The 25,816-nt window shown below is 43.3% G+C and overlaps 1 protein-coding gene across 1 annotated transcript in view; it reads left to right on the top strand.

Annotated features, from left to right (window-relative positions):
- Positions 1 to 25,816, top strand: part of IL7R (interleukin 7 receptor) — a 208,114-nt gene that overhangs the window by 13,630 nt on the left and 168,668 nt on the right. Inside the window, exon 3 of the mRNA XM_069233382.1 lies at positions 8,151 to 8,305. Coding sequence (XP_069089483.1) covers positions 8,151 to 8,305 — 155 coding nt within the window. The remainder of the gene's footprint in view (positions 1 to 8,150; positions 8,306 to 25,816) is intronic.

Raw genomic sequence — 25,816 nt, forward strand, 5'->3', positions numbered from 1 at the left:
GGAAGCGCTTCAGCTGCCATCCCTGGAGGTGCTTTACAGGGACGGCCCACGGGTTGAGCCCCAGCACTTCCCCCGTGGATGGGTGCGGGGATGGCTTGGGGCCCACCTACAGACACACGCCTACCGTGTGCGAAGATGGCTTCAAGCATTCCCATGCATGCCAAGGGTTAACAGTAATCTCAACCTGAAGGAGCCAGCTCTAATGATCTTTTGTTTCTTACATAGCATAACTCTGAATTACATCAGTATCTGAGACCTAAGAGCATCATAACAACAAAGCTACCCTGTGCTATTGTGTTACAATACAGTACATTGCAAACTTTGAAACATCGCTGCAGTAGGGAGGTGCTAGAATGACAAAAAACAAGACCACCCACACCTCAGTAGAATTACAACTTGGCAACATTTAACACAGCCATATCCAGTGCTCGAATTTCCAGAGCTACAAAAAATTAACTTGTCTTGCTTTCATGGACTACAACTCCTCAACATTTAGTGATTGGAACTGGTAAATAAAGTGCATAATGTCAAATGTTTGGAAATCACTTTTGTAGTGGTGTGACAGATTTAAATACTTCTGCACAAAATTGAAACATTTGGGTCATGGAGGATCAAGCAGGATTGTGCAAGGCAGTCCTTATTTAAGTTGAAAAGTGTACAGCTGCTGCATCTGCCTGACACCAAAGCTTCAATTAATTAAAGACAAAGCATTAACCATTGATGTAAAAAGTGAGAAATTGGAAAAATAAAGAGATGTCCATCTAATGTCTGAAATGAACAATGTGAGAGCAGAAAACCTAGGTTCAATCCTGGCTTCCTAGTTTGGCCAAATTCAGTGATCCTGGGAGAATCTCTCTCTTGTGTTTGACTTAATAGGCTTTAATGCTGGACCATGTATTATAAGAATTGAGGATGCAGGGGAAGGAGGAACCAAATAGGTTCATGGCAGGGAAGAGACCTTTGATGAAGGTTATACTACAAGGTCCACCTGCCTCCTTACTCTCATGGAGCTCTAAAAAGGATGCTAATAAAGAAATGTGAACATATGAACCACATGGGTCAGTCTGTATGGCAAGTATGAGCCTTGTGAATGGAAGTTACACAACTGAATGCAAACAAATAGGATACTAACAGGATCCTTGTGAGGTCCTGCCGAAAGCCAACTACCCCGGTGAAGCCTTGTTGTGACCCACAGATATAGAGGATACTAACTTCCTTAGTCAATCCCATCTGTTTTAACTCTGTCACGTTGACCTTTGAAAATAAATTAATCTTCAGGACATCCTAGACTATTTCAAATCTAGGATCCCACCCAATAACCAAAGAGCTCCCTTGGTTACCAAGGTTGAGCCCGTCCAGATACACTAGCTATCTGGACAGTGACTCCATGGTGAAGCATGACACAAGTTCTGTGGGTGAAAATCCCTTTAATACCACAGGGTAATCCCCTTGGGCTATTACAGAGAGTTAGGCTAAGCAGAATAGGAGTTCCCTCCTGATGTTTTTGTATGGTTAGGCATTTAGGAAGGTGAGTGAGCCCTGCATCACTTCTCACTCCCTCATTCTTGAAATATAGCTATAAGAATGTAGGACACATAAAGGATGCATTTGACCCTTAACCATGATGTGGTTTTTGTCTGCCAGCCACACTCTAGCCTCATGCACCAAGAATTAAAGAGAAATCATTGATCTTTGCTGTTAAAAAGGAGAAATAAAGAGATGTCCATTTAGTGGCACAAAATTATGTGTTGCCCATGACCTCCATATGCAGGGTTTCGGGGGTGGGCAGGATAGTGATGATTGAGGGCTGTCGCCCTAGTGCACTGGTCTATCGAGAAGAGGGTCATCGTCCTGTGCAATGTTGTGACCTGAAGGGGCCCTTTTCCTTTGTGCGCTGTCACAAACCCTGTATGCTAGAAGGGAGGCCTTGGTGAAGTGAGAGGGCTGTTGACCTGAAGCACCATGCAGCTGTGAAGGAGAAGCAAGCCATTGCCCTTGAAGGAAGAGCAACAATTTGACTACCCCAATCCAGGATGGCCCAATGCCTGCTGTCAGATTCAGGGAGGCTTACCACGTTAGCGGAGGAGCATGTGGATGCCTGCTGCCTCTACCGTAGCATCCAGTCTTCTGCTCACTACTGGGATGCATGCCAGGGCACACAGAACCTCCACTCCAGCGAGAGCGGGTAAGACTGAATACTGGGCTGCCAATACTGGGCTTGCTCTGACTGACAAGATACAGCGCAGAGACACTTTCACTTTCTCAAAGCCATCATGGAACTTCTAATACTTGAACTCACTAGGAGGGCCTAACTGAATGTCGCCTCACATAAATAGGGAATAACCTTGTTCCTTTGACAGGGAAGTGGAACTCGAGAGCTGATCCAAGTGTGTCTGTCCTAAGAAGACTGTGTATAATATTTGTACACAACATACATTCATGGATGTACAGAAACTCCAATGCACCTCCCATGTATGCCTACCTGATGCACAGTAATGAAAGGCAGCGTTTTTCATTTGCAAAGCCTAGCAAAAACTATCCTGTGAGGCAGAATGCAGCATACATGAAAAGAGGAAATGATGAGGCTAAATAAAGATATTTCTCCTTGATAAGCCAGTCACAGTCAATCTGAATTAATAATAGTGGTAAAATAACTCTGGATGCTAATGCACTTGCTGGAGAGATGTACGTGTTGTCTAGCCTCAGTTTTGACTCAAAGTAGCATAGAGGGTTAATGTGTCTGCTGCAACACCTCGTCAGGGGTAGTAACAGCTATATAAGTGCTATTTATTTTGTGTAAATACTGGGAAAGACCAACACATTTGACATTCTTACAGTTCCTGTATATCTCCTATGCAGGGACTGAGCAAAGTCGAAAGAATGCCTCTCTTAAGAACATGTGAGGTCCTAACAAAGTGTGTACCTTTGTTTCCCCTCCACTGTATCTGCATCTATGTATGAGGCACCAGACTGCTCCCCGCCAGGAGACTCAGACAAAAGAAGCCCTGATGACCCCTGAAATTCAGCCTTTGTTATAGACCCAGTCCCAAATAAGAAAGCCTCCCTGCCTGCACTTTATTGCCGATCGAAAGCAGACAATATGCAGGTGCTGCTGAATGTGTCCTGGTGTGTAAAAATTACACTGGAACAAGTTCTGCATATTTTATGCTATGGGCCAACTTCTTGGCCGGGGGGACAATGTCCACCCTGTGAAAATAGTGGGTGGAAGCTATCCACCCACGTGTACCCCCAACTAAAAATGTTACAAGACCTGCAAGTCGAGTAATTTGAATAATCTACTTGACCTAACTGTAACATACTTGACCCGTAAATAGGTCTCAAATTGTGTGATCCTAGGCAAATATTTTGTTTTATAGTCGCCTTTTTCTTCATTCTCACGTATGAGTGCACCTTCAAGTATGCTAGTTCAGCATTTCTGCTGTACAAAAAAAATATTTTATTTGATTAAATAGACAATATGTTTGCTCCATGTATAATAAGTATCTAGCCCACATGTAGCGTACATATAAACCATGACTTGCCTCTTAGTTTACTAATAGCCTTGCCATCAGGGCAGGAGTGTTTCCCAGTATATGTTTATTAATAAATATATTACTAAAGCATGATGTGGTAGCGCACTGTCATTTACAGACAGTAAGGGGCTGATTTAAGAGCCCCTAGCGGTTCCTTGCACCACATTAGTGTCATTTTTTTAAGCTAATGTGGCCTAATGAGGCCAAAATCCCCACTCCACATTTACAAAGTGGCGCAATGCAAGCATTGTGCCACTTTGTAAACCTTTGCACTACATTATGCCTGCGCCATGCATAATGTATGCAAAGGGGACATTCCCCCTTTGGGGGGTTGAAAAAATGGCTCAAAGAAATCTAAGAAATTTCTTTGCATCATTTTTTTCGGCACCTTTAACACCTGCTAAGAGCAGGTGTAGAAAAGCGGCATACCATTGTTTTCAATGGTCCTCAAAGGGCTTTGCAGGATTAGCGTCAAAATATTTGACAATAGTTCTGCAAAGCTCTGAACTAGCGTCAAAATTGTTGACGCTAGTTTCTCTAACTACCTCCATGGTGCGCTGTTTGTTAGATACGGTGCACACATGGTGGTGATAGGGAGGCGCTAAGGGACGCAAGGAAGGTGGCACTGCACTGAGTGCAGCGCCACTTTTCTTAAATCAGGCCCTAAGTTTCCAAGAAATTTCCATAAACCTGCCCACTAACTTGCAGCTTAATTGATAAAACTATATAGTTCCTTAACAATAATTGGCGAAAATTGGGTTTCAGGGGGGCGGGGGTGTTACACCCCTCTAACAAATGTATTGTGTGATAAATAGTAGGGTGCAGGTGCCATCAGTCGGGTATGGTGAGGTGACTGTCGGATTTCATCAGGAATTATTACACACACAGGCAAAAACGCACATACACTCTCTCCTTCACTTTGTTTGGAAATACTTAAAAAATGTTGGTTATTTCTCTATATAATGCGCTTTTTCTCACTTAGTACCCATACCAGTCCTCAGTCCTCTCCCTTTCCACTGCCCCTCAAGCACCTCTCGTACACCCTACTTGTTATATAATGGATTTTAAAATCACCTGCAATCGTGATTGTCAGGAAATCTGAAGCTAACAACCCCCCCCCCACATATACTGACCAAGCTACGCCATAACAGAGTAATATAACAGTACGAACACTGTGGATGCAGTTATATTATGTGATATTTTAAATTATAGAGTTAACCTGCTGTATTTATTAATTGCCCTAATTTGATCTGTCAGTTTGATTTGTTTTCTGAAGGGGTTAAGCTAAAATGGCTGCAGGTAGCTTGTCACAACCATCAAAGCTGCTTTCAGAAGTGGGAGACCTGCTTTCTTCCTTGAAAGGAATGGAAAATACAGTTCGACTGATACCTGATAGCTGTAGAGGTGAAAATGTTTCAGAGGCCAGGAAGCAGGAAATACTTGGTATGGACAGGAGAAATGTTTTTGAGAGTCTTTAAGAACTGAAGAACTGGCTACCAGCAATGGTGGGGATGAAACCAGCGACATTTATAAAATACCGGTGAACAGGTTAGAGAAACATTTTGAAGTACATATAAATGTAGGCTTAGAGAGACACACATTTTTGCAAGACAACGGAAGAAAACAGAGAATGTGGAGAAACAGGGTTGAGAGAGGAGGTTGAAGCCTACGAGTGGCATTGGCCTTTAGAGGTAATGCCAAAAGATGGGACAAAAAAACAAAATCTGAATCATTAGATATTGGTAGAGAGTCACCCACTGTTAGACTTGACAGCCTTAGGGTGGTCATCCCCCAACTTTGTGCCTGCCTCTCTCCATTTTTCTGATCCTTTTTTTGCTGGTTTTAGGACTCTACACACTTTATCACTGCTGACCAGTGCTAAAGTGTTTGTGCAAGCTCCCCTAAACATGGCAACGTTGGCTCCTACCAAATTGGCATATTTAATTTAGCTGTAAGTCACTAGTAAAGTGCACAAGAGGTGCCCAGTGCTTGTAAGTTAAATGCTACTAGTGGTTCTGCAGCACTGATAGTGCCACCTACAACAGTATCCCCTTAACCATGTCTTGGGCCCGCCATTGCAAGGCCTGTGTGTGCAGTTTCACTGCCACTTCAACTTGCCATTTAAAACTACTTGCCAGGCTAAAACTCCACCTTTTCTAAATATAAGTCACCTCTAAGGTAGGCCCTAGGTAACCTATAGGGCAGGGTGCTTTATAGGTAAAAGGCAGGACATATACTTATGTGTTTTACATGTCCTGGTAGTGAAAAACTCACAAATTCGTTTTTCCCTACTATGAGGCCTGCTCCTCTCATAGGCCAGCATTAGAACTGACCGTATATAATTTTAAATGGTAGATTCTGATCTGAAATTAGTAGCCCTGTCAGGTTTAGTATAGCCAGAATGGTAATAAAAAATCCTGCTTACTGGTGAAGTTGGATTTAATATTACTATTTTAGAAATGCGAAAGAGGAGAAAATTCCAGTACATTGGAAAATCGCTGCAAGATCGCCTGCAGAAATCAGGCAACGCCTGCCTCCTGGATGAAAAATTAATGCATCGCCTACCAGATCAATTCAGTGCCTCTTCCTTCATACCAGCGTGTCAAAGATTTTCAACGCATCATCCCTGGGCATCAAACTATCCCCGCATCGCAGTGAAGAACCAAGGCCGCGCTCCTGGAAACCGATGCATCACCTTGCATTGTGGAAAGAAACAACGCATCATCTGTGCCACACTGGAAAATCCAACTCAGTGCCTTATTTTTCAACACATCTCCTTCACTGCACCCCCCTGCATTATTGTTTTTGACGCATCCAAAGGAATGTGTGTTTAAAGGATACAACCACTGACTCTTAAGGATTGAGACTCATTTAAACCTTTAAACAGTGATATCTTGACTTGTGCATATTGGATTTCTGTCGTTTTGGTCTATTTTATTCAGATAAATGTTATCCATTTTCCTAATCTGGTGTGGAGTACTTTTTGTGATGTTTTCACTGTATGAGCTGTTGCACAAATACTTTACACATTGTCTTCTCAGTTAAGCCTGCCTGATCTGTGCCAAGCTACCAGAGGGTGAGCACAGGATCATTTAGGTTGTGTAGTGACTTACCCTGACTAGGATTGTGGTCCCCACTTGAACAAGAGTGTATGCCTCTGCCAACTAAAGATCCATTTTCTAACAGCCATTAACAAATAAAGCTGAAGAATTGGTGATGTAGGAGGATGTATAACGTTTAGGTGTGATGCATGTATTGCCCTCATATCATCAGGCACAGTTGCAGGAAGGATCTAGACATCTTGTCTTGTCTCTGACATGCCCGGGCGACTATTTTTTAATTAGAATGACTTTTGGCTTGGCAGCTGCAGCAGCATGCTTCCAGAGGGTAATGAAAAAGGCTCTAGAGGTGATACATCAGATGATGCTTTTCCAGGATGATACTTCAGCATATGGCAAGGGTAGGGAGGATAGACATTTGATGAAAGTCTTGGAGGGTTAAGAGAGGAGGTGTCTCACTCTAAAGAAAGAGAAATTCCACTCTCATGTGGTTATCTTGGTCACACAATTTCTGATGAAGCATTAGCTCAAAATTGAATTTGATAAAGTTTTTAACTAATGCACAAGTTCCAACAGATAGAGATCAGCTATGCTCATTTCTTAATCTAGCCAAGTACTATTCCGAATTTGTGCAGAACAGTGTAGAGACTGCATATCATATGAGTGCATTGATGAACAGGTGAACTATCTGAGTGGTGAAATGAGTGCCAGCCAGCTTTCAAAATAATTAAGAAAAAAAACAGGGCGAATGCCAAATTTGGGTGACTTTGATGAACGCAAGAGGACAATTGTGACTGGAACCCGGTTTATGTGGATTAGGTGATGTGCTTACTCAGATTGCAGATGGTGAGGAAAGAATGGTGGCATTTGCCGTCAGACCCCGTATCGGTAGTGTGCAGCCACTCTGTGATTGGGTGATCAATTACTTTAAATTTATACTTTCAGTATAGCCTTTGTAGTTAGACTTTTATTTCAATCAAAGGTTAATGTCTTTCATTAGAAAGGTGGGGAAATCTTTTTATGTTACATTTATTTTTAAATAATAACATTACAAAATATTTAACATTAATTTGGGAGATATCCCAAAAATGTTTCTCAATTACTGTCAATTTGCTTGAATAGATAAGAGCCAGTGATCTCCAGTTTAGAACTTCTTACCCAGTTCAAACCATCAGCGAAGTTTCATCAATCAGTTTTTTCAAAACTTAAAAATCAAACAAACACCCACTCTTCTTCACAGCAATTATCAGCCATCATGTGTTTCACAAAAAATCACTTTATCCAGGCTGAAAAGTAATATGCATGATATTACAGTTCAATATTGTCACATTAAATCAGATTTATAAATCAATTATTCTAATTTTAAAAACATTTTTGTGCATTACAATTTATCCATTATATGGATAATATTAACATTTGTATAGTAAGAGTATCTAGGAATCCTTTCTACTAAACCTAGTTCACAAACATACAAGTGCATTAAGTGCCTATTAACATATGAGCATTTTCTTAAGGCATCACAACCCAAGGTAGTAATTCAATGTGTATTATTTTGCAGCTGCAAGAATCATGATCCATGCCCAGAAATGAAGAAGAAGAAAAGGAAATATGTATTGCAATCTGCTAACTTCAGCCTCCTTAATCCTTGCAAAATATGCATTTCCTCCATGAGAAAGGAAAAGCGGTGTGACGAGTATTTATTAGCGGAGATTGGTAAGGTAGACACGTAGCTTTGCTTTTACATCTGCTTTTTTAGGGCTGAATTCCACTCCATTTTCACTAACACTCTTATATAGATTTGCTATAAAGGAATTTTTAGGTGTAAAATAGCGGAGCTTACATTTCTTTTGGATGACCTATCGGGAAAAAAACGTTTGTTATGTATGGCTTCCATTGGAAGCCAGTAGAGTGAACACTGGTTCCATATCTATTTATCAGGTACCACAGCAGCACAGTAGTGGAAAATAAAAGTAAACTGACACTTTTATGATGTCAAAGGGAATTCCATGCTGCGCTGGCATTGCTCACATTTGAGAATGCTCGTATTTGGCCAATGTATTTGTTTTGTTGTTTTCAGAAAAAAAAATCATGCTTGCCTGTGTTTTGTGTTTCAGCTTTGGCACCATAACTTAGGGGGTCATTACGACTTCTGCGGTCTTTTCTAAAGACCGCCAAAGCTGCAGGCGCCACAATACCACCAGTGCTGGTGGTAAGCGTGGCGCCCTATTATGACTTTTCCGCTGGGCCAGCGGACGGAAACAGAGGGAAGTGAAATGCGCGATGGGGCTGTGCCTGGGGGCCCCTGCATTGCCCATGCCAAGTGCATGGGCAGTGCAGGGGCCCCCAGGGGCACCTGAGTCCCCCTTACCGCCAGCCAAACACCGCCATGGACAGGCTGGCAGATGGGGACTCATAATCCCCAGGGCAGCGCTGTTTGCAGCGCTACCCTGGAGGATTACGACCGCCTATTGGCCGCCTGGCAGTAAGCTGGTGGTACCGGCTGTTTGGCCATGGCGAATGCGCCACGGTCATAATACGCCTGGTGGACACCGCCAGCCTGTTGGTGGTACTACTGCCACCGCGGGCGGGGCGGTCCGGGACCACAGGTCTCCTTGTGCCGTCCTCCCCACTTTTCCCACAGCTCTGCTTGCCCACCCCTACCACTCCTCCGGGGTTGCTGCTTGCCCCTCCCACCTCCCCTCGCATCACTGCTTGTTCCTTTTTGAAGTGGTATCAGGATTGTATAGCATAAGTTTTTGCATACCATTTTCCTGTGCCCACGTGGCCTTCCGTGACACGACTTTGTTGTGTTTTTTTCTAACATAAATTATCTCTACTGGCTTGTATAGGCTCTCAAGCACGCCATTAGAGTAATTATATATCATTAGAGGACTTGAATGCTTAAAAGATGTGCTTTATACAGTTTCAGTTATCAAATGTCCCTTTTGGTAGATCACGTTACTGTGGTCGCAATAATGTTGCAGATGATAGACAAACTGCCACTGCTTACGGTTTTTGTTAACTCTACCACATTTATTCCCACTGCTTCGGTAGTTAACTTGTTTCTGCTCGGTAGCTACATATCTTTTTGGCCTGCCCACTAAATTTCAACTCTACACTAAACAGTCAACCATCCTTCAAAACCCAATGCCCCCTTCTCAGTTGAATTCCCTAAACGTAGCCATTCACTTGCTATGATGTACTGCCTGCAGTTAACAGCTACGCTGTAAAATCATACTAAGGCCCATATTTATACTCTGTTTGCCTCATTTTTTTAACGCAAATTCAGAGCAAACTTAACTCCATATTTATACTTTGGCGTTGGACACGTCCAGCGCCAAAGTTGTGGAGTTTGCGTCATTTTTTGGACGTGAAAACCTACCTTGCGCTAATGATATGCAGCTGCGCCTTATTTATCCTCCTGCATCATTTTGACGCACAGGAGGGGACGGGCCTTAAAAAATGCCACCCATCCTGATGTGCGCCGTTTTTTAACGCCTGAGTCAGGGCAGGCGTTAAGGGACCTGTGGTCTCCGACCATGGAAGCAGTCCACAGGTGCCCGTCCCTGCAGCAATGGACACCCCATGCCACCCTCGCCCACCCCTGGAGGACACCCATGGATGGGGGGACCCATGCCAGGTAAGTAGAGGTAAGTATATATATATTTTTTTTAAGTGGCATGGGGGGCCTAACTTGGGCCCCCTACATGCCACTCTGTGCCCAATGGCATAGTGGTCATCACATTCCTTTCTGCTGTTACTCACGCTGCACTTTTTTTCCTGTAGGGAAAATCTTTGTTCTCAAATCTAAAAATAAAAAAAAAACATGCACACACAGGACACAAATTAATTTGAATCCATTGGCAGTGGCAAAGTAAGTTAGAAGTTCGCTATTCGATGTCTAAAGCAAGAGACACCTCCAACACACCTAAAAAAAAATCTTGCTGCTGTGTTGCGGATAATATGCTGCATGTCTAAACACTTATACGGGCCAGACCTATTAGCTATGCCAATGCTTGTTTTATATTTGGGCAAAGTAGGGGAAGGAATTGCACAGTTGGCAGGCAGCTGCTTTATTTTTTATTTGGGCACAAAGGGAAAGGTAAATAGAGAGGTTGGTGGGGTTGAGTGGCTGGACACAAAGGCCATATTACAAGTGGGGCACACCAAATCTGTCCGTGCTGTGACGCACTCTTAAATTGGTGCTCCTGGTGCAAACAGCTACAGTGAACCTTACTGCCATCAATTTGCTGGTCTGAAGGCAAATGTAAACTTTTGCTGCCGTAAAGGAAGCCCACCAGTGAAATACAGGCAGACTGATTGAAGCAGCTGCTCCATCTTTCACTGTTCATGGGGTGCACGCCAGCACCACAGAGATACAGAGATCCCCTGCAGGAAGGTGCTTTGAGTGACTGCATCCGCCTGCATGGGGATGTCTCACCCTCATTCACTCCTCCTCTGCGCCTGTGTCCAAATATCGGTGCGCTCTCTGAGGTACAGTGCTTCCCTCCTTTGCATGAGGCCCCTTCCTCATGTAAATGAGGGAGCACCCTCTGACGACAGGGTTGTGGTCTTCGTGTGTCAGTGCTATCTGTATTGCAGAAGGATCTGCACAAGCATCTGCAGCCCCTTCTATAATGGTCAAGTACCGCTGTGGCACAATAAATGGGCCCACATGCCAATTGCGCTGGTCCCAGGGCACTGTACATAATATGAGTTTAGGTGCATTTTTGTTACATTCAAGTGTGGGGGTAATACTGAGAGTGGTGTAGAAAGGTGTCACAACACCAGATGCTGTTTTGAAAATGTGGGTGGTGGGGGTAGGCGGCATGACACCAGGGGCCGTATTACAAACAGGGAGTATTGTCCTTGCTGGCACCATGAGGGCACTATTAAACTGGTGGCCATGCACAGAAAGGGACATTGCGCTATATTACCGATAAAATGCTGCCAGCAGGTGCCCTGCTGGCAGCATTTTATCGGTAATATAGCGCAATGTGCCATTCAAATATTCCTTACATATCCCTAAAAGAATCACAGGAATAAAACAAAATACAATAATATAAAAAAACTATATAATAAAACCCATATCAATAAAAAGTTAAAAAGATAAAAACAAATAAAGTGACCTTCGGCTACGCACAGGACTCCAAAAAATCTCCTTAGAAACAGCCTATTCACATACAATTTATAGAAGCAAAGTGCATCAAGGTTCATGTTAATCAATTTAAATTACATTGCCAACAATGTTAAAGGTTACAAGAGAAAAGCTATAATTTGGAACAAACATAGTGCACTATGGGATAAATATTTCCATCAGACCAATTGTCACATCTCGACCTCATATGTTAGTGCTTCCAGATGTGACAGGAATTTCCTTCTCTTAATGGCCATTGCAACGAATGAGGATACGGAATTACAAATTACCATGTTTTCGAGGGAGCAAATATAATTACAATCTTCTTGATAATTCATCAACTTTCCATTTATGTATAATGGGCGTGATATTTGCTTTTTAATGTCCTTATAAAATTTACAAAACAGAGTAAAGTGCACTGTTGACTGAGAGGGTTTACCGTTATGTGGACTTCTAGGAAGCATCTGGGACCAGACCATCACTTTAGGAAATGCAACAAAGAAGTGTAGGGTACCCATCTGTAATTTTGTCATGTAAAATCCATGTTGAGTATTGCATACATTTAACAGATACTATTGAATCCCTTTCTCTACAGGGCCTGAATGGTAGCTGCATACTGAGGTCTTATTAATCCCTCACTTGTCCCTGTCAGCCTCTCTCTTCCTTAAAAGAACAGCTTTCAATTCCTTCCTACTATAGTGTAATGTATCAGAAGATTCCATGATACTCAAAGTTTCATCCACCATCTTTAGGAGGCTGTTAATGTAGGCCACCAATGGGATCTTCTCTTTGTAATCAAGATGCAACAATCTAATTTCAACTCTTTGGTAAATTTCGTACCAAACTTACTTCATTGGCTTTGCCAAAATAAAATGGGACTTATATGAATTGAGTCTTCAATAAACAGCATTCTCAGTTCCTTATCACAATATAAGAGGAGGATGTCCTAGGAATGGCCAGAAGTCTGGTTAGAAAGGAGTTTTCCTGCGCCTGTAGCGAGGTGCAACTGACCCATCTCCTCAATGAGGCCTTATAACTAACGCTAGGTAGACATTTGCTTTTATATAGGGTCAGTAGCTGTGCTATTTTGGCAGAGAATCTGAAAAGGGCTTCCGTAGATCTTAGAAATGTGTGATTCCCGACATCCAACTGTGATCCCCAATGACCATTACTAGAAAATTGTATACCAAGATAGGAAAATATTTGAGTCTCTGCTAAACCCTTCCCATGGATATGATGAGTTGTCTTGTTAACCTTCCCTTTTCCATAAACCATGGTGAATATTTTCTTTAAATGCATTTTCACATCTTTATTCTCCATATAAGAAGTAAAAGAGACAATCAAAATCTGGAACCCATTAGCAGTTGTAGAAATCAACACTGCGTTGTCAGTGTATAGGAGAACAGGTGTGGGGAATTTATCGACCCTAGTAGCATCAGCTTTTACTTTTTTCAGCGTCTCATCCACCCTATTAATGTACAGCGAAAATAAAAGGGGGGCAAGGACACAGCCTTACTGTAGCTTGCGTGTGACCTTGAAATGGGACGCACATTCCCCCCCAGGTCCGTATCTTACACAGGCAGTTAAATGATCATGCAATTGTGATAAGAGTGTAATAATTCCAATTGGTGCCCCGGTCTTGGTCAGAGTCTCCCACAATTTAGCATGATTATATAAATCGAAGGTGCTGGATAAGTCTGCAAAACGTAAGTGAATATGTCTCTCTTTTGCTACTGTATATTTAGTAATGAGGAGATGCAGATTGATACACTGTACCAATGTCCCTTCCGAAACCATATTGTGAGTCTGTGACAATGTGATTATCGGACACACAGGTTTCCATCCTCTCTAGGAGGATCCTACCCATTAGTTTAACCGTAGAGTCCATAAGGGATATTGCACAATAGCACTGTGCATCTCCCCGGTCCCCCATCTTCAAGATTGATGCTATGATACTCTATGTCAGGGAGGCTGGCACATACCCTCTAACTGCAGCTTTGCAGACTTGTGTTAATATAGGGGCCTATAAGGTGACATTAGATTTATAAGTATCTATTGGGACCCCATCAAGGCCGGGCACCTTTGAATTGGCAGACATTTCTAGGACACTAGTTACCTCTTCTAAACTTATTGGTGTTAGATGTATGGGTCCTATTAAATGAATTGCGGCAGGAGAATGACCTGTGCTGCGTTCATCAGGGTTAAAAATACCACCATAATGTTTTAACCAGATCTCCTGTTGTCCATGGCCTCCACCCTAGAAGTGGATGAGTCTTTAAGAAACGGCTGAAAATAATGTTATCTTTAGTATCAGATGCCTGCTGCAGATTGACACACGCCCTATCTTGCATCTAGTTTTTCCTCTCTGCTAGGCCTTGTTTATAAATAACTCTCAGGACAGAGATATTGCCCCTGTTTATGGAGGCAGCCTGCAGGGCTTTTTCCAGATTCCGGTTAGCACAAGAACAATTGCGATCAAACCAACTGTTCAACATTCTTTTAGTGGCTCTAATAATTAGTTTCAATTTACGTGCAATTTCTGACGTTAATATACAGAAGGCTTCTATGATTATGTGTGGAAGGGTATTCCAGTCTGTACAAGTCAAAATGTCTATGATAGTCCCTTTGATTACATTGACTAAAAGTGCAGTGCCATCAACATACGTCCACCTAAGATCAATACCATTATTACCCCGGATCTCAATATGATCTGCAAGTTGAAGACCTTGAGAATGGGAGGACTTAATATTAAAAACCAGCAGCAAAGGGTGAGGGTCACTGAAAGGACTCAGGTCAACCACAAGGGATTCAATCAATTCTAAGGCATTTATAGAAACCAAAACATGATCAAAAGAAGAATAGTGGCCATTCCTTTGAATGTTTAGGGTTGGAGCCCTGTCTAAATCTTGAAGATGTTCTAGCAATTCTAGATTAAATTTAAGGATAATTTTCTTATACGAATTATGAGGAAAATGGGGGTACTCATTCCTATTTTCTCTGACATATCCACAATTTTTGGCAAATAAAACATTACATTTACTGATGTTAAAATCTTCAAACAAGGTGACAATGTAATCCCCTGTGATATGCTTTGTAAAAGATTCCATCTCCCTTTCTGAGATCAACAATCACCCTAGTTTTAGTGCTATCAAAGATGTTATTAAAAAAGTTGATCAGAATGATGTTCGTAAATTCATTGGTTTGGCGATGGAAAATCCGAAAATTAAGTGAGCCAGAATAGTACTTTTTCAATAAAAGAGGGGCAGTTATAGAAATTAGCAATGCTAGCCCACCCTTGGCCCTTCAAGTGCTTGAGGGAATGGCAGGGGTAATAATGGAAATATAACAGTCAACGTGAAAATCCCCCTCTGCCCACGTTTCCTATAGGCAAAGCAGGTGGGTTAGTTTCATCATTCTGAGTTCCCCAATTTACTTTTAACACCCTCAATGTTCCAGGACCTAATACCAAGCTTGGCCCTCTCATTACTAATAGTAGGTGTCACTGGTCTTTCCCCTGGTGCATGCAATGAAGCAATTTTGAGGTTAAAAGATGATTTAAGCACAACAGTCCCCTGATGTCAGCCATGTTCATCTCAGCTTGTAAGAGGTGCGCATCTATTGGAAAGTGGAACAGAAATATACATATTGGTATTAGAGACAGAGGGAATATTAGCAGAGCCATTCTAAACATTATTCGGCAATGTAGGATTATGAAAGAAATCTAGTGCTTCAGCCATAATTTTCTCCCACATGTTTCTTGCACTGTTTTGACTACGACCAAGATCAAATAGAAGGGATTTGACCACCTTGGGAGACTGAAAATTTGCCACAATACAACATCCTGGGCCAATGTCCCAAAGGGCCCAACTCAATCAACTCTTCCCACCGTCAATACTTGATAATAATGAAAGTTCAGACTGCAAATCTGTTTTGACATCCAGTGTGTCACTCTGTTTTTCAAAGCTCTCCATGGCTCAAATGAATTGGAAGCTCTACATGGCTCAAATGAAAGAGCTTCTGAACTGGCACTCAGAGTCCCTGTACCGCATACTTTGCATCTTCCACCAGAGGTGATCCTGTACGTTATTGTCCTACCTGTCTTCGGACAATAATGTACAGGATTGCCTCTGGTGGAAGATGCAAAGTATGCGGTACAGGGACTCTGAGTGCTAGTTCAGAAGCTCTTTCAGGAATGCCAGAGATTTGTTCTGGGGCATAAGGTATGAGTGTGGAACCTTCATCAGTTATCAGAAGTACAAGCGACTGCAGTCTTAAGAAGAGGTAGGCCCCCATTTAGTCCCTTAGTTTGCGTTTTACTCTTTAAGTCTGCAAAAAAGGAATTATGCAGTGCAGAAGTTGAGGGCATGCCATGCTATTGGGCTGTGGCCTTATGTAGGGCTGTAGTTTTATTCACAGCTTCCTCTAATGTGGTAATCATTTCTTTAATCTCCTTCAGCTCCAAGATGAGCTTCTCCTCCAAGTTCTCCAACCTGTTGATAACTTTATTTAGTAGCATCTCCTGGTTTTCAATTGAAGCCAGGTCCTTCTCCTTGTCCAACCCTCTCTTGTCCCCCTCTACACTTTCTCTGATAGAAGTGCTCACTTTCTTTACTTTGTGAGCTTGAGGGGCCAGTGGTTGCAGACATTTCTTCTCAGGAGGTGAAGGTGACTAGCTGTTACAGGACAGCTCAGTTATCTGCAGGGGGCATTAGAAATGCAGGGGGTCTGGCTGTATTTAGGTAAATTATTCTTTGGTGGATTATCACAAGAGGGTGTGGTTCCCCGATCTAACAAAGCAATCTTTTCGGTGACATAGCACACGTAAAGCAGACTTTGTTGCACCCAGCCTTTCCTCTGCATTTATTAGTTCCATGTTTAGAATACTCATTACATTACTGAGGTAATTAGTAATGGTATTAGACAATTCTGCTGGCTTCGTACCATTACTTTCAGAGGATTGCACAAGTTTGCATACGCCCATATTTGACCTTATCACTAGCTGATATTTGGAATGATAATCCACAGGTGTCATAGGTGGAGGGGACATTCTTACCAATTTCTGACTTCAAACCCAGAATTCAAATCTTCCATAGCCATGACGGCAGGCTCAGCATGGCCTTGTCTGGCCACAGACAGATGCAGACTGGCCAGCTGTTGGCCCAGTCTTCACCCCCAGGCCTGTCCCACACTGCAGAAGTGCCAAGGGAAAGTTATTCTCACACCTCTGGGTGCAAGTGTGTCAATGGGTGGGCTTCCTGGGGTAGGAAGCAAGCTGGGTCCCATAGTCTTTGCAGCTCCTGCTGCCTCTATCACTCCAGTGCAGTGACCATCATGTACTGTGGGAGCAACAAGCAAAAGTTATCCTTGCGCCTCTGGGCACGGTGTGTGAATAAGTGGGCTTCCCGGGGTCAGGAGCAAGCTCGGTTCTGTATTCTTTGCAGCTCCCGCTGCCTCTATCACTCTGGTACAGTGACCATCCCACGCTGCGGAAGCGGCATGTGAAAATTATCCCCATGCCTTTGGGCACGGTGCATCAGTGGGCAGGCTTCACGGAGCCAGGGGCAAGCTGAGTCCCGTAGTCTTTGCAGTTCTATTGATCCGGCACAGTGACCATCCTGCGCTGCGGTAGTGCCAAGCGAAAGTTATCCTTGCACATGTGGGTGCAGTGTGTAAATGAGCGGGCTTTACAGAGCCAGGAGAAAGCTGGGTCCCGTAGTCTTTGCAGCAAATTCAAATTCAAGCCTGCCCAAAGGGCAGCCTTTTAGTGAATGAATTTCCTTCGGTGATTTACCTTTTATTTCCTTCCCAAACCAAAGTATTAGTACTTATGCTTTATTAAGGAAACACTCCAGTACACATAAGGATAGAATCTGGTAAGTAGATTTGACTGGATCATCTTCCTAGCCCCTTCTATAAGTCACAACTGGGAAGCTGAAATATCTGTTCCATTTATTTAAATTAGAATTCATGGTTTTCTTTAGCAGTATGATTTTGATTATCACATACTGTAACTCTTCAGCACCCATTTAAAAGGCAATCTCCAGCAAAGTTCAGAGAGAAGGCCTCTGTTTTTTCTAATTTTGAAGCCTGAAACTTTATCAAAGACCTCCAATTTCCTTAGCGAGTTGGGGAACAGTATTTGGTGGGTCGGCCAGTGATACCAGGACATTATTATAACCCTCTTTATACCATTAGTTGTCTCTAACTTCTGCACCAATGACTGTTTGGTAATAACAAATGTCATGGGACACAGAACAGCATTGTAATGTAAATAGGTGGAGTGAGAAGTCTTACATATTTTTCCCATCAATGTATACCTTATCTGAGAGGAGTTCATAATGTGTTTTTAATATCAAAAGGCCCTTTTTATCCATAACTTTCCAAGTGTCTTAAATACCGAAGACCAGGTCATTTAGTCAAATGCTTTATCATCATCTAACACATCTAATCTTTTCTATTAGATGTATGACGTGGCACATTTTCAAATGTGTGCTAAACCATAACAGAGTTTCATGTGTTGAAGCCTATTTATGAGTATCTAGCTTTACCATTGTTTGTCAGAATATTCTATACAAAAATATCTTCTGACATAACCATCTATTCTTAAATATAGCTTACAAAAGTATTGTCCCATTGGGTGTAGATTTTGTTTCATTAATTACAGTGATATTTTTCTAAGAACAAATGTTTATGTCAGACAATGTTCTGACTATGATATTCTGCTAAAATACAAATTATGAATCTATAATAGGTGGGTAGGAAACACACTTTGAATTTCCCGGGCATCCCATCTTGAACCAGTGCCCTGTTCATCCTAAGGTCCTTGCCATGATTTGCGGCCTACATTAACTATTCTGCGCTCTGCAGACACACAAGGACAATACTCAAAACTTTCATCCTTTCAGAGGAAGAAAAGACTAGCGATGCACATGGATTGTTGGCACCACTTAGAGAGAGGTTTCATGTCGTCTAAGAGCATACAATCAGTCAAGACTCCTCTACATCCATCACCAGCTGGAATTCAAAACATCATCAAACAATTACACACAGCATGCCCACAGGAAGCAAATCAGAGACCAAACCTTTTTACAACATGTCAGTGAATTTCTTTGTACCTTGCCCCGCATTTTGAGGAGCAATTACGTGTGAAGCAGAAAGAGGAAATAAGGGCAGAAGAACAACATCTTTTGGATGTCCAGGAATTTAATAATTGTCAGATACCACTTCTCACCAGATATGTTCCTTAACATTATATAGGCTGACAGCTGGAGCTAACTTCATCTGCACTCTCTCCTAGGCCATACCCATGTATGTTGAAAATACTATTTGTACTCCACTTCCTGGTCACTGGATCTTTCTAGAGGATCAGTGGGGACAATGTGGGCCTCTCACAAGAAAGCTAATCATTGCGTGTGTGATAGGTACTGAGATACATAAACAGATGAGTGCACAGGTTTAGATCTATGATACAGTTATTGGCAGAAAAGCAACTAGTGGAAAATAATCCTATACCATTGCCAACTTCTTCGGCTCTTAGGTGACATTGACTGCATTCAGTTGGCATTTCAGTCACAGACAGCACTCATTCTACAAAATATACAGTTGACCCTATATCAACGTGCAAGCTGCCCATGATGCCAAATGCTGCCTCACTATTGTATCTGCTCCCTGTTGTGCACACACAACAGCTCCAGTTACCAACAGTGTGCGCTAGCATTTCAGTTGGTTGATAGGAATTTTGGTGACATGTGAATACAAGTTAACTTTTATCTAGTTCAAACTTGGACTGCACATGTACCTGGAGTAATGATTCCCAGAGGTATTCACTTATAACTTTACCATATCACAATAAACACCTATGAGACAAACATTGAAAGCTGCATGTATGTCGGAACTGGCCCTTTCTGCAGGGTTATCCCCAAACCTTTTGCCTTCACCCTCCTGTATTCTGAGCCCATTTTTGATGACTTTTAGGACTGTGTGCACTTTACCACTTCTAGCCACTGCTAACGTGCTTGTTCTCTTGCTTTTCAACATGGTATAATTGGCTTACACCCAGTAATCATATTTAATTTACTTGTAAGTCCCTAGTAAAGTAGTACTGCATGTACCAAGGGCCTGTAACTTAAATGTAACCAGTGGTTCCGTAGCACTGATGGTGCCACACACTTAAGTAGCCTTTTAAACATTCCTCAAGCGTGCCATTGCAGCCTGTGTGTGCGCTTTAAACTGCTATTTCAACCTGTAAAATAAACCTTCCTTTTTAATACATATATCACCCTTAGGGTGAGCCCTACACAGCCCAGATGGCAGGGAGCAGTGTGTTTAAAAGGTTGGACATATATGTGTAAGTTTTGCATGTCCTGGTAGTGCAAACTCTCAAATTTGTTTTTCACTACAGCAGCAAGGCCTACCTCTTCAATAGGATAGCAGTGGGTTTCCTTATTACATTTATTAAGTGATAACTTTCAATTGGGAGCATGTGGGTACATCCAACTTGGTGTCTAAACAATTGTATTTGAAAAACCTTCTTTAATTGTAAAGTTGTATTTTAAGTCACAATTCTAAAAGTGCCACTTTTAGAAAGTTGGCTTTGTCCCAACCACTTGGTGCCTACAGCCTGTATCCTGGCTCACAGGACTAGGTGTAGCTGGCAGTTGGTCTTTGTGTATAAAAAGGGGGAATAGGTGTTGGCAAGTTGCACCATCTCTGTCAGGATGAGGGGTGGAGCTGCCACCTACAACACTCGCACATCACAAAGGCTCTGCCTCAGCACACTCACAAAGGGTTTCACACTAGTTTTTTGTGCCCCTAGACAAGCTGGGACCAGGGTAGGGGGGGGGGGACAAAATTCCAAACACACTTATGAGTGGAAACCTCTAGAAACATCTCCTACTACAAAGATGGCACCACAGATACATAATGAACCCTTAAACCCAACTCTTCTGTACACTTCTGGACCTGAGGAAGACTCAGAAGAAAGACTGTTGTGCTGCTCTGCTGCTCTCCTGCAAGAAGCACTGCCCTGCTACTGTGCTGCCCTGCTGCCTGAGTGAGAAGGACTGGAGCTCCATCTTGAACCAAGTGACTCTAAAGGCTAGTTGTCCATCTCTTGGTTAGAGGCTTAGGGACAGAAATGGCTCTCACCATCCTGAACCCTGCACTTGGACTCTGCCTGCTGTGAGTCCTAATGCCCCAAGTGGTGCCCCCCAGTCCTGTATCCTTGGAAGTGAAAAAGAAACTCTGCCAGCCCAGCTGTGGTCCCAACAGAACTGACCCAGTGTAACGCAATGCCTCGCAGCTCTGCATCAGAACTGCTGCTGTGCAAAGCATCCCTGACGCAGCACCCCACATCACAGCCCTATAGCTCGCCTGAACCAGAACTGAGCAACATGTCCTTGACGCGGGACCTCGCAACACTCTGCCACCAGGATTTAAGTTGCCTTGTTCAGCTGGCCTAACTTGGTCACTGCATCTGGGCCGCACTCCATGGCAGTCGGCCTGAGCTTGTGACTTTGTCCTGGTCCGGCATCACCAGATAACCACAGTTGGTGCTTTGTGCTTTTATTCACTATTTTTACCTAAACTTTTAAAGCTTCATGTCTCTGGTTGTTCTAATTGGATTTTTGTCCTTTTGGTGTCAAATCATTTATTCAATTTTACTTACGTTTTCTAAATTGTTGTGGATTTTTCCTGTGTTGTGTTTTCACTTCAATACCGTCTGTGTGCTGCATAAATACTTTACATATTGCTTCTAAATTAAGCCTGACTTTTTGCCAAACTACCAGAGGGTTAAGCACAGTTTAAATTAGGATTTGCTTGTGTTTCACCCTGACAAGAAGTGTGGTTTTTGATTGAGTAGGGTTTCACTCCCTCAACGAATAACCCAATTTCCTACAATATATAAAGTATATAACAATGGCTAGATAAACTCATTAAATAAAAATATCAGGTCTTTGTTGCAGATGATATGAGGTTTGCCCTCACCCTCCATCTCATTGCCCCTTTCCAACCTCATTTCTCAACAGAAGTACAGCAGGACACACACACACATATGTACATATGTAAATTATCACTGGTATATTCACACTTAGGATGCCTTAATCATATAAGACAGGGAGCTCCAACATTCCCCAGAAGTAGTGTGCAAGATCATTGTAGCCTTTGGAATGCTTTGTAACATTGCTGTGTAACAGGGTTTAGTTTGGTTGCTGCATCACAGTTGTTGAACAGTGTGGAGTCAATGATGAATGGTGGACTATGTAACCAACCCCACATGCCATCCTGAGACACTACTGATGTCACAATCAAACTTATTTCAATATTTCATATAAATAACTATATATATATATATATATATATATATATATATATATATATATATATATATATATATATATAGATATATATATATAGATATATATCCATAATTTAGGAAGCTGGCTCTGTATATACTATATCAAAGTGAAATATAGTGTGCACAGGGTCCAGGGGTTCCTCAGAGGCTTAACAGAGGCTAAAATAGATAATACTAATGTTCTCGTTTGTGGTAGTGTGGTCGAACAGTTAGGCTTATCAGAGGGTAGTGCAAAGCATTTTTTGTACACACGGAGACAATAGAAGAAGCACACACTCAATGACTTAATTCCAGACCAATGGTTTCTATTTAGCAAAGAAAGAATATATTTAAGTACAACACTTACAGTTTCAGTCTAAGGGTTTTAGGAAGGCCCCCGGTAGGGGTTCAAGTTAACCCCAAATACCCACCACTCGCAACATGGGCGGTCAGGTGCAGAGGTCAAAGTTGAGCAAATTTCACATGGGCACTTGCTCGCAGTCGCCTGGGGACCCTCGCTTGCTTGGTGGACCACCTGGACGCCGGGTCGTGGGAATCTGGTGCACAGGGGTCAAGACTCCCGCATCCGGAGTGAGGTGAGAGTCCTTGGTTGTAGATTTTCTTAGACAGAGCAGCTGTCCTCAGGAGTTCTTGGTCCTTTTTGGTGCAGGGCAGTCCTGTGGAGTTGGCAGAGGTCGCTGGTCCTGCTGGACGCATCACTGGTCTTTTGCGGGTTCTTTGAAGCAGAAGACATGTCGGTAGGGCTGGGGCCAAAGCAGTTGTCATCTTCCTTTTTCTCTGCTGTGGGTTTCAGCTCAGACGTCCTTCTTCTTGTAGGTCACCAGGAATCTGGTGATCTGGTTTCAGGGAGGACCCTAAATCCTAGATTTAGAGGCATTTTAGGGGTCAGAGGGCAGTAGCCAGTGTCTACTGTCCCTGAGAGTGGCTACACCCTCCTTGTCCCCACTTTCTCTGAGGAGGGGAGGCACAAACCTAATCCTAATGGTCCCAAACCAAGATGGAGGATTCTGCAGGGAGGAGATCACCTCAGCTCTGGACACCTTAGGGGTGGTCCTGGCTGGGGTGGTCACTCTTCCCTGTTTTCCCTAATTTTCTTGCCGGACTTGCCACCAAAAGTGGGACTTTGTCCAGGGGATGGGCTGCTCCACTAGCTGGATTGCCCTGGGGGACTGTAACTCGAGTCTTGAGCCTTTGAGGCTCACTGCCAGGTGTTACAGTTGCTGTAGGGGTGAGGTGTGAAGCACCTCCACCCAAGACAGGCTTTGTTTATGACCACAGACTGCACAAAGGCACTCACCCCATGTGGTAATAAACTTGTCTGAAAGTGGCAGGCTGGCACGGACCGGTAAGTCCTATACTAGCAGTTTGGCTAACATACAGGGGGCATCTCTAAGATGCCCTCTGTGTGCATTTTTCAATAAATCCCACACTGGCATCAGTGTGGGTGTATTGTGCTGAGAAGTTTGATACCAAACTTCTCAGTATTCAGTGAGGCTATTATGGAGCTGTGGAGTTCGTAATGACAAACTCCCAGACCATATACTCAGTATGACTACACTGCACTTACAATGTCTAAGAATGGACTTAGACACTGTTAAAAATGGGGTCTTTGGTTGGCAGTCAGATTATCCCCTGTCCAAGCAAGGACCCTCATTCTAGTGAGGGTAAAGGAGAATCACCCTCAGCTAACCCCCACTTGCCCCCTTGGTAACTTGGCACAAGCAGGCAGGCTAAACTTCAGAGCTCTAGGTGTAAAGTATTTGTACCAACACACACAGTAAAGCATTTCTCTTCCGATCATGTGATGGGGGCCTGACAGGCTTCAAAGGGAAGGAAAGGAATTTCCTTCACTTTAAAGTCTCTCAGAGCATTTCAGAAGCCGGATCGTGAAGCGATCCGGCTTCTGAAATGCCCAATAGACACCAAGGATTTTTTGTATAAAGGAAATTGGCATCAGGGGTCAATTTGTTTCAAGGCCTTTTCTGCACCCCCTGGCGGCAGGGCGGCCTATTGTTATTAGGCCGATCTGTCCCCAAGGGGGGCAGAAACCCCTAGGCACCAGGGATCATTTCTTTTTTTTTGTTTTTTTTGTTTTTGGTTTTGTAGAGTTGGGGAGCAACCCCTTAGGCAAGGGTTGCTCCCCTAGGGGGCAAATTATATTTAGGCCATTTCTGCCCCCCTTGGGAGCAGATCGGCCGATTTTTGTTAGGCCAATCTGCCACCAAGGGGGACAGAAACCACTAGGCACCACAGATTATTTTTTTGTGCCAATTTCACGCAAGGGGAGTGACCCCATAGGCAAGGGTCGTTCGGCAGGGGGGCAAATTTATTTTAGGCCATTTCTGCCCCCCCTGGGGGCAGATCAACCTATTGTTAGTAGGCCGATCTGCCCTCGGGGGGCAGAAACCTCTAGGCGCCAGGGACCATTTTTGTTTTTGTTTTTTTGTTTTTGTTTTTTAGAGGTGGGAAGTGACCCCTTAGGCAAGAGTCGTGGGGGCAGAAACCACTAGACACCGGGTAATTTTATTTTTGCGCCAATTTCACGCAAGGGGAGCGACCCCTTAGGCAAGGGGTGCTACCCTGGGGGGGGGAATTTATTTTAGGCCATTTCTGCTCCCCTTGGCAGATCGGCGTATTTCTATTAGGCTGATCTGCCCCCGGGGTGAGGGGGCAGAAACCATTTAGGCACCAGGGATTGGTGTGTGTGTTTTCTTTAGGGGGGCAGCCCCTTGAGTAAGGGTCGCTCTCCATGGGGGCACATTACTGTTGGCCATATCCGCCCCCCTTGGGGGCAGATTGGCCTATTTTTGGAAGGCCCCTTCTGCCCCCAAGGGGGGGCAGAAAGCCCACCAGAGACCAGGGAAGTTTTTTTTCTTCCAAAATAAGAGGGTGGGGTTATGGCCATACCTCCACCACAAATAAATTAGGCCAAAGTTGTTCTGCCCACCAGTGGGCAAATGGGGCAATTACCCCTGATCCACACCCCGGGGCAGAAAGTCTACAAGATGCCAGGGATTTTTTTTTTTAAATAGTGGGGTGGTGGCTACCAACCAGTATGGGCCTGGTTATGCCATCTCCCCAACTGAAGGGTGTAACAGTCTTTCAGCTCTCCCCAACACACTAAAACATCTTATCCCACAGCAAGCAACAAGACATTTGATTATTTTGGGTTTTGGTTTTACATTTGGGCCATGAGAGCTTGGCTAACTCTCAAAATCGGCCCACTTGGAATGGAGTGTTCTGCACTTTATGGACTTTGGGATGCTGACATGTAGAAAAATCCACAAGACCTAGAAATATCTGAAAACTAAACATCTGGCTGATTCTAGAATGGTGTGTTTCACATGCACCCCACACCATTTTCTTACCCACAATGCCCTGCAAACCTCCAACTTTGCTGGAAATCACACATTTTTCCCACATTTTTGTGATGAAACCTTCCGGAATCTGCAGGAATCCACAAAATTACTACCACCCAGCACTGTCTCATCTATACCGATAAAAATTCTGCTGCACTTGTCAGCCTAAAAATGTTTTTTTTCAAGCTGCCCTTTTGGACCCGCTTTGGTTTCCCCTCAATTTTCGACATGTTTTTGTCTCTTCACTCTCACAAGCTCTTGGCCCACCTACACAAATGAGGTATAATTTTTACCGGGAGACTGAGGGGAACGTTGGGTGGTAGGAAATTTGTCCCGGTGCGGTGATCCCACACAGAAATGTGGGAAAATTA

The sequence above is a fragment of the Pleurodeles waltl genome, chromosome 1_1, assembly GCF_031143425.1.
Source record: "Pleurodeles waltl isolate 20211129_DDA chromosome 1_1, aPleWal1.hap1.20221129, whole genome shotgun sequence".
In the NCBI taxonomy this organism is placed as follows: domain Eukaryota; kingdom Metazoa; phylum Chordata; class Amphibia; order Caudata; family Salamandridae; genus Pleurodeles; species Pleurodeles waltl.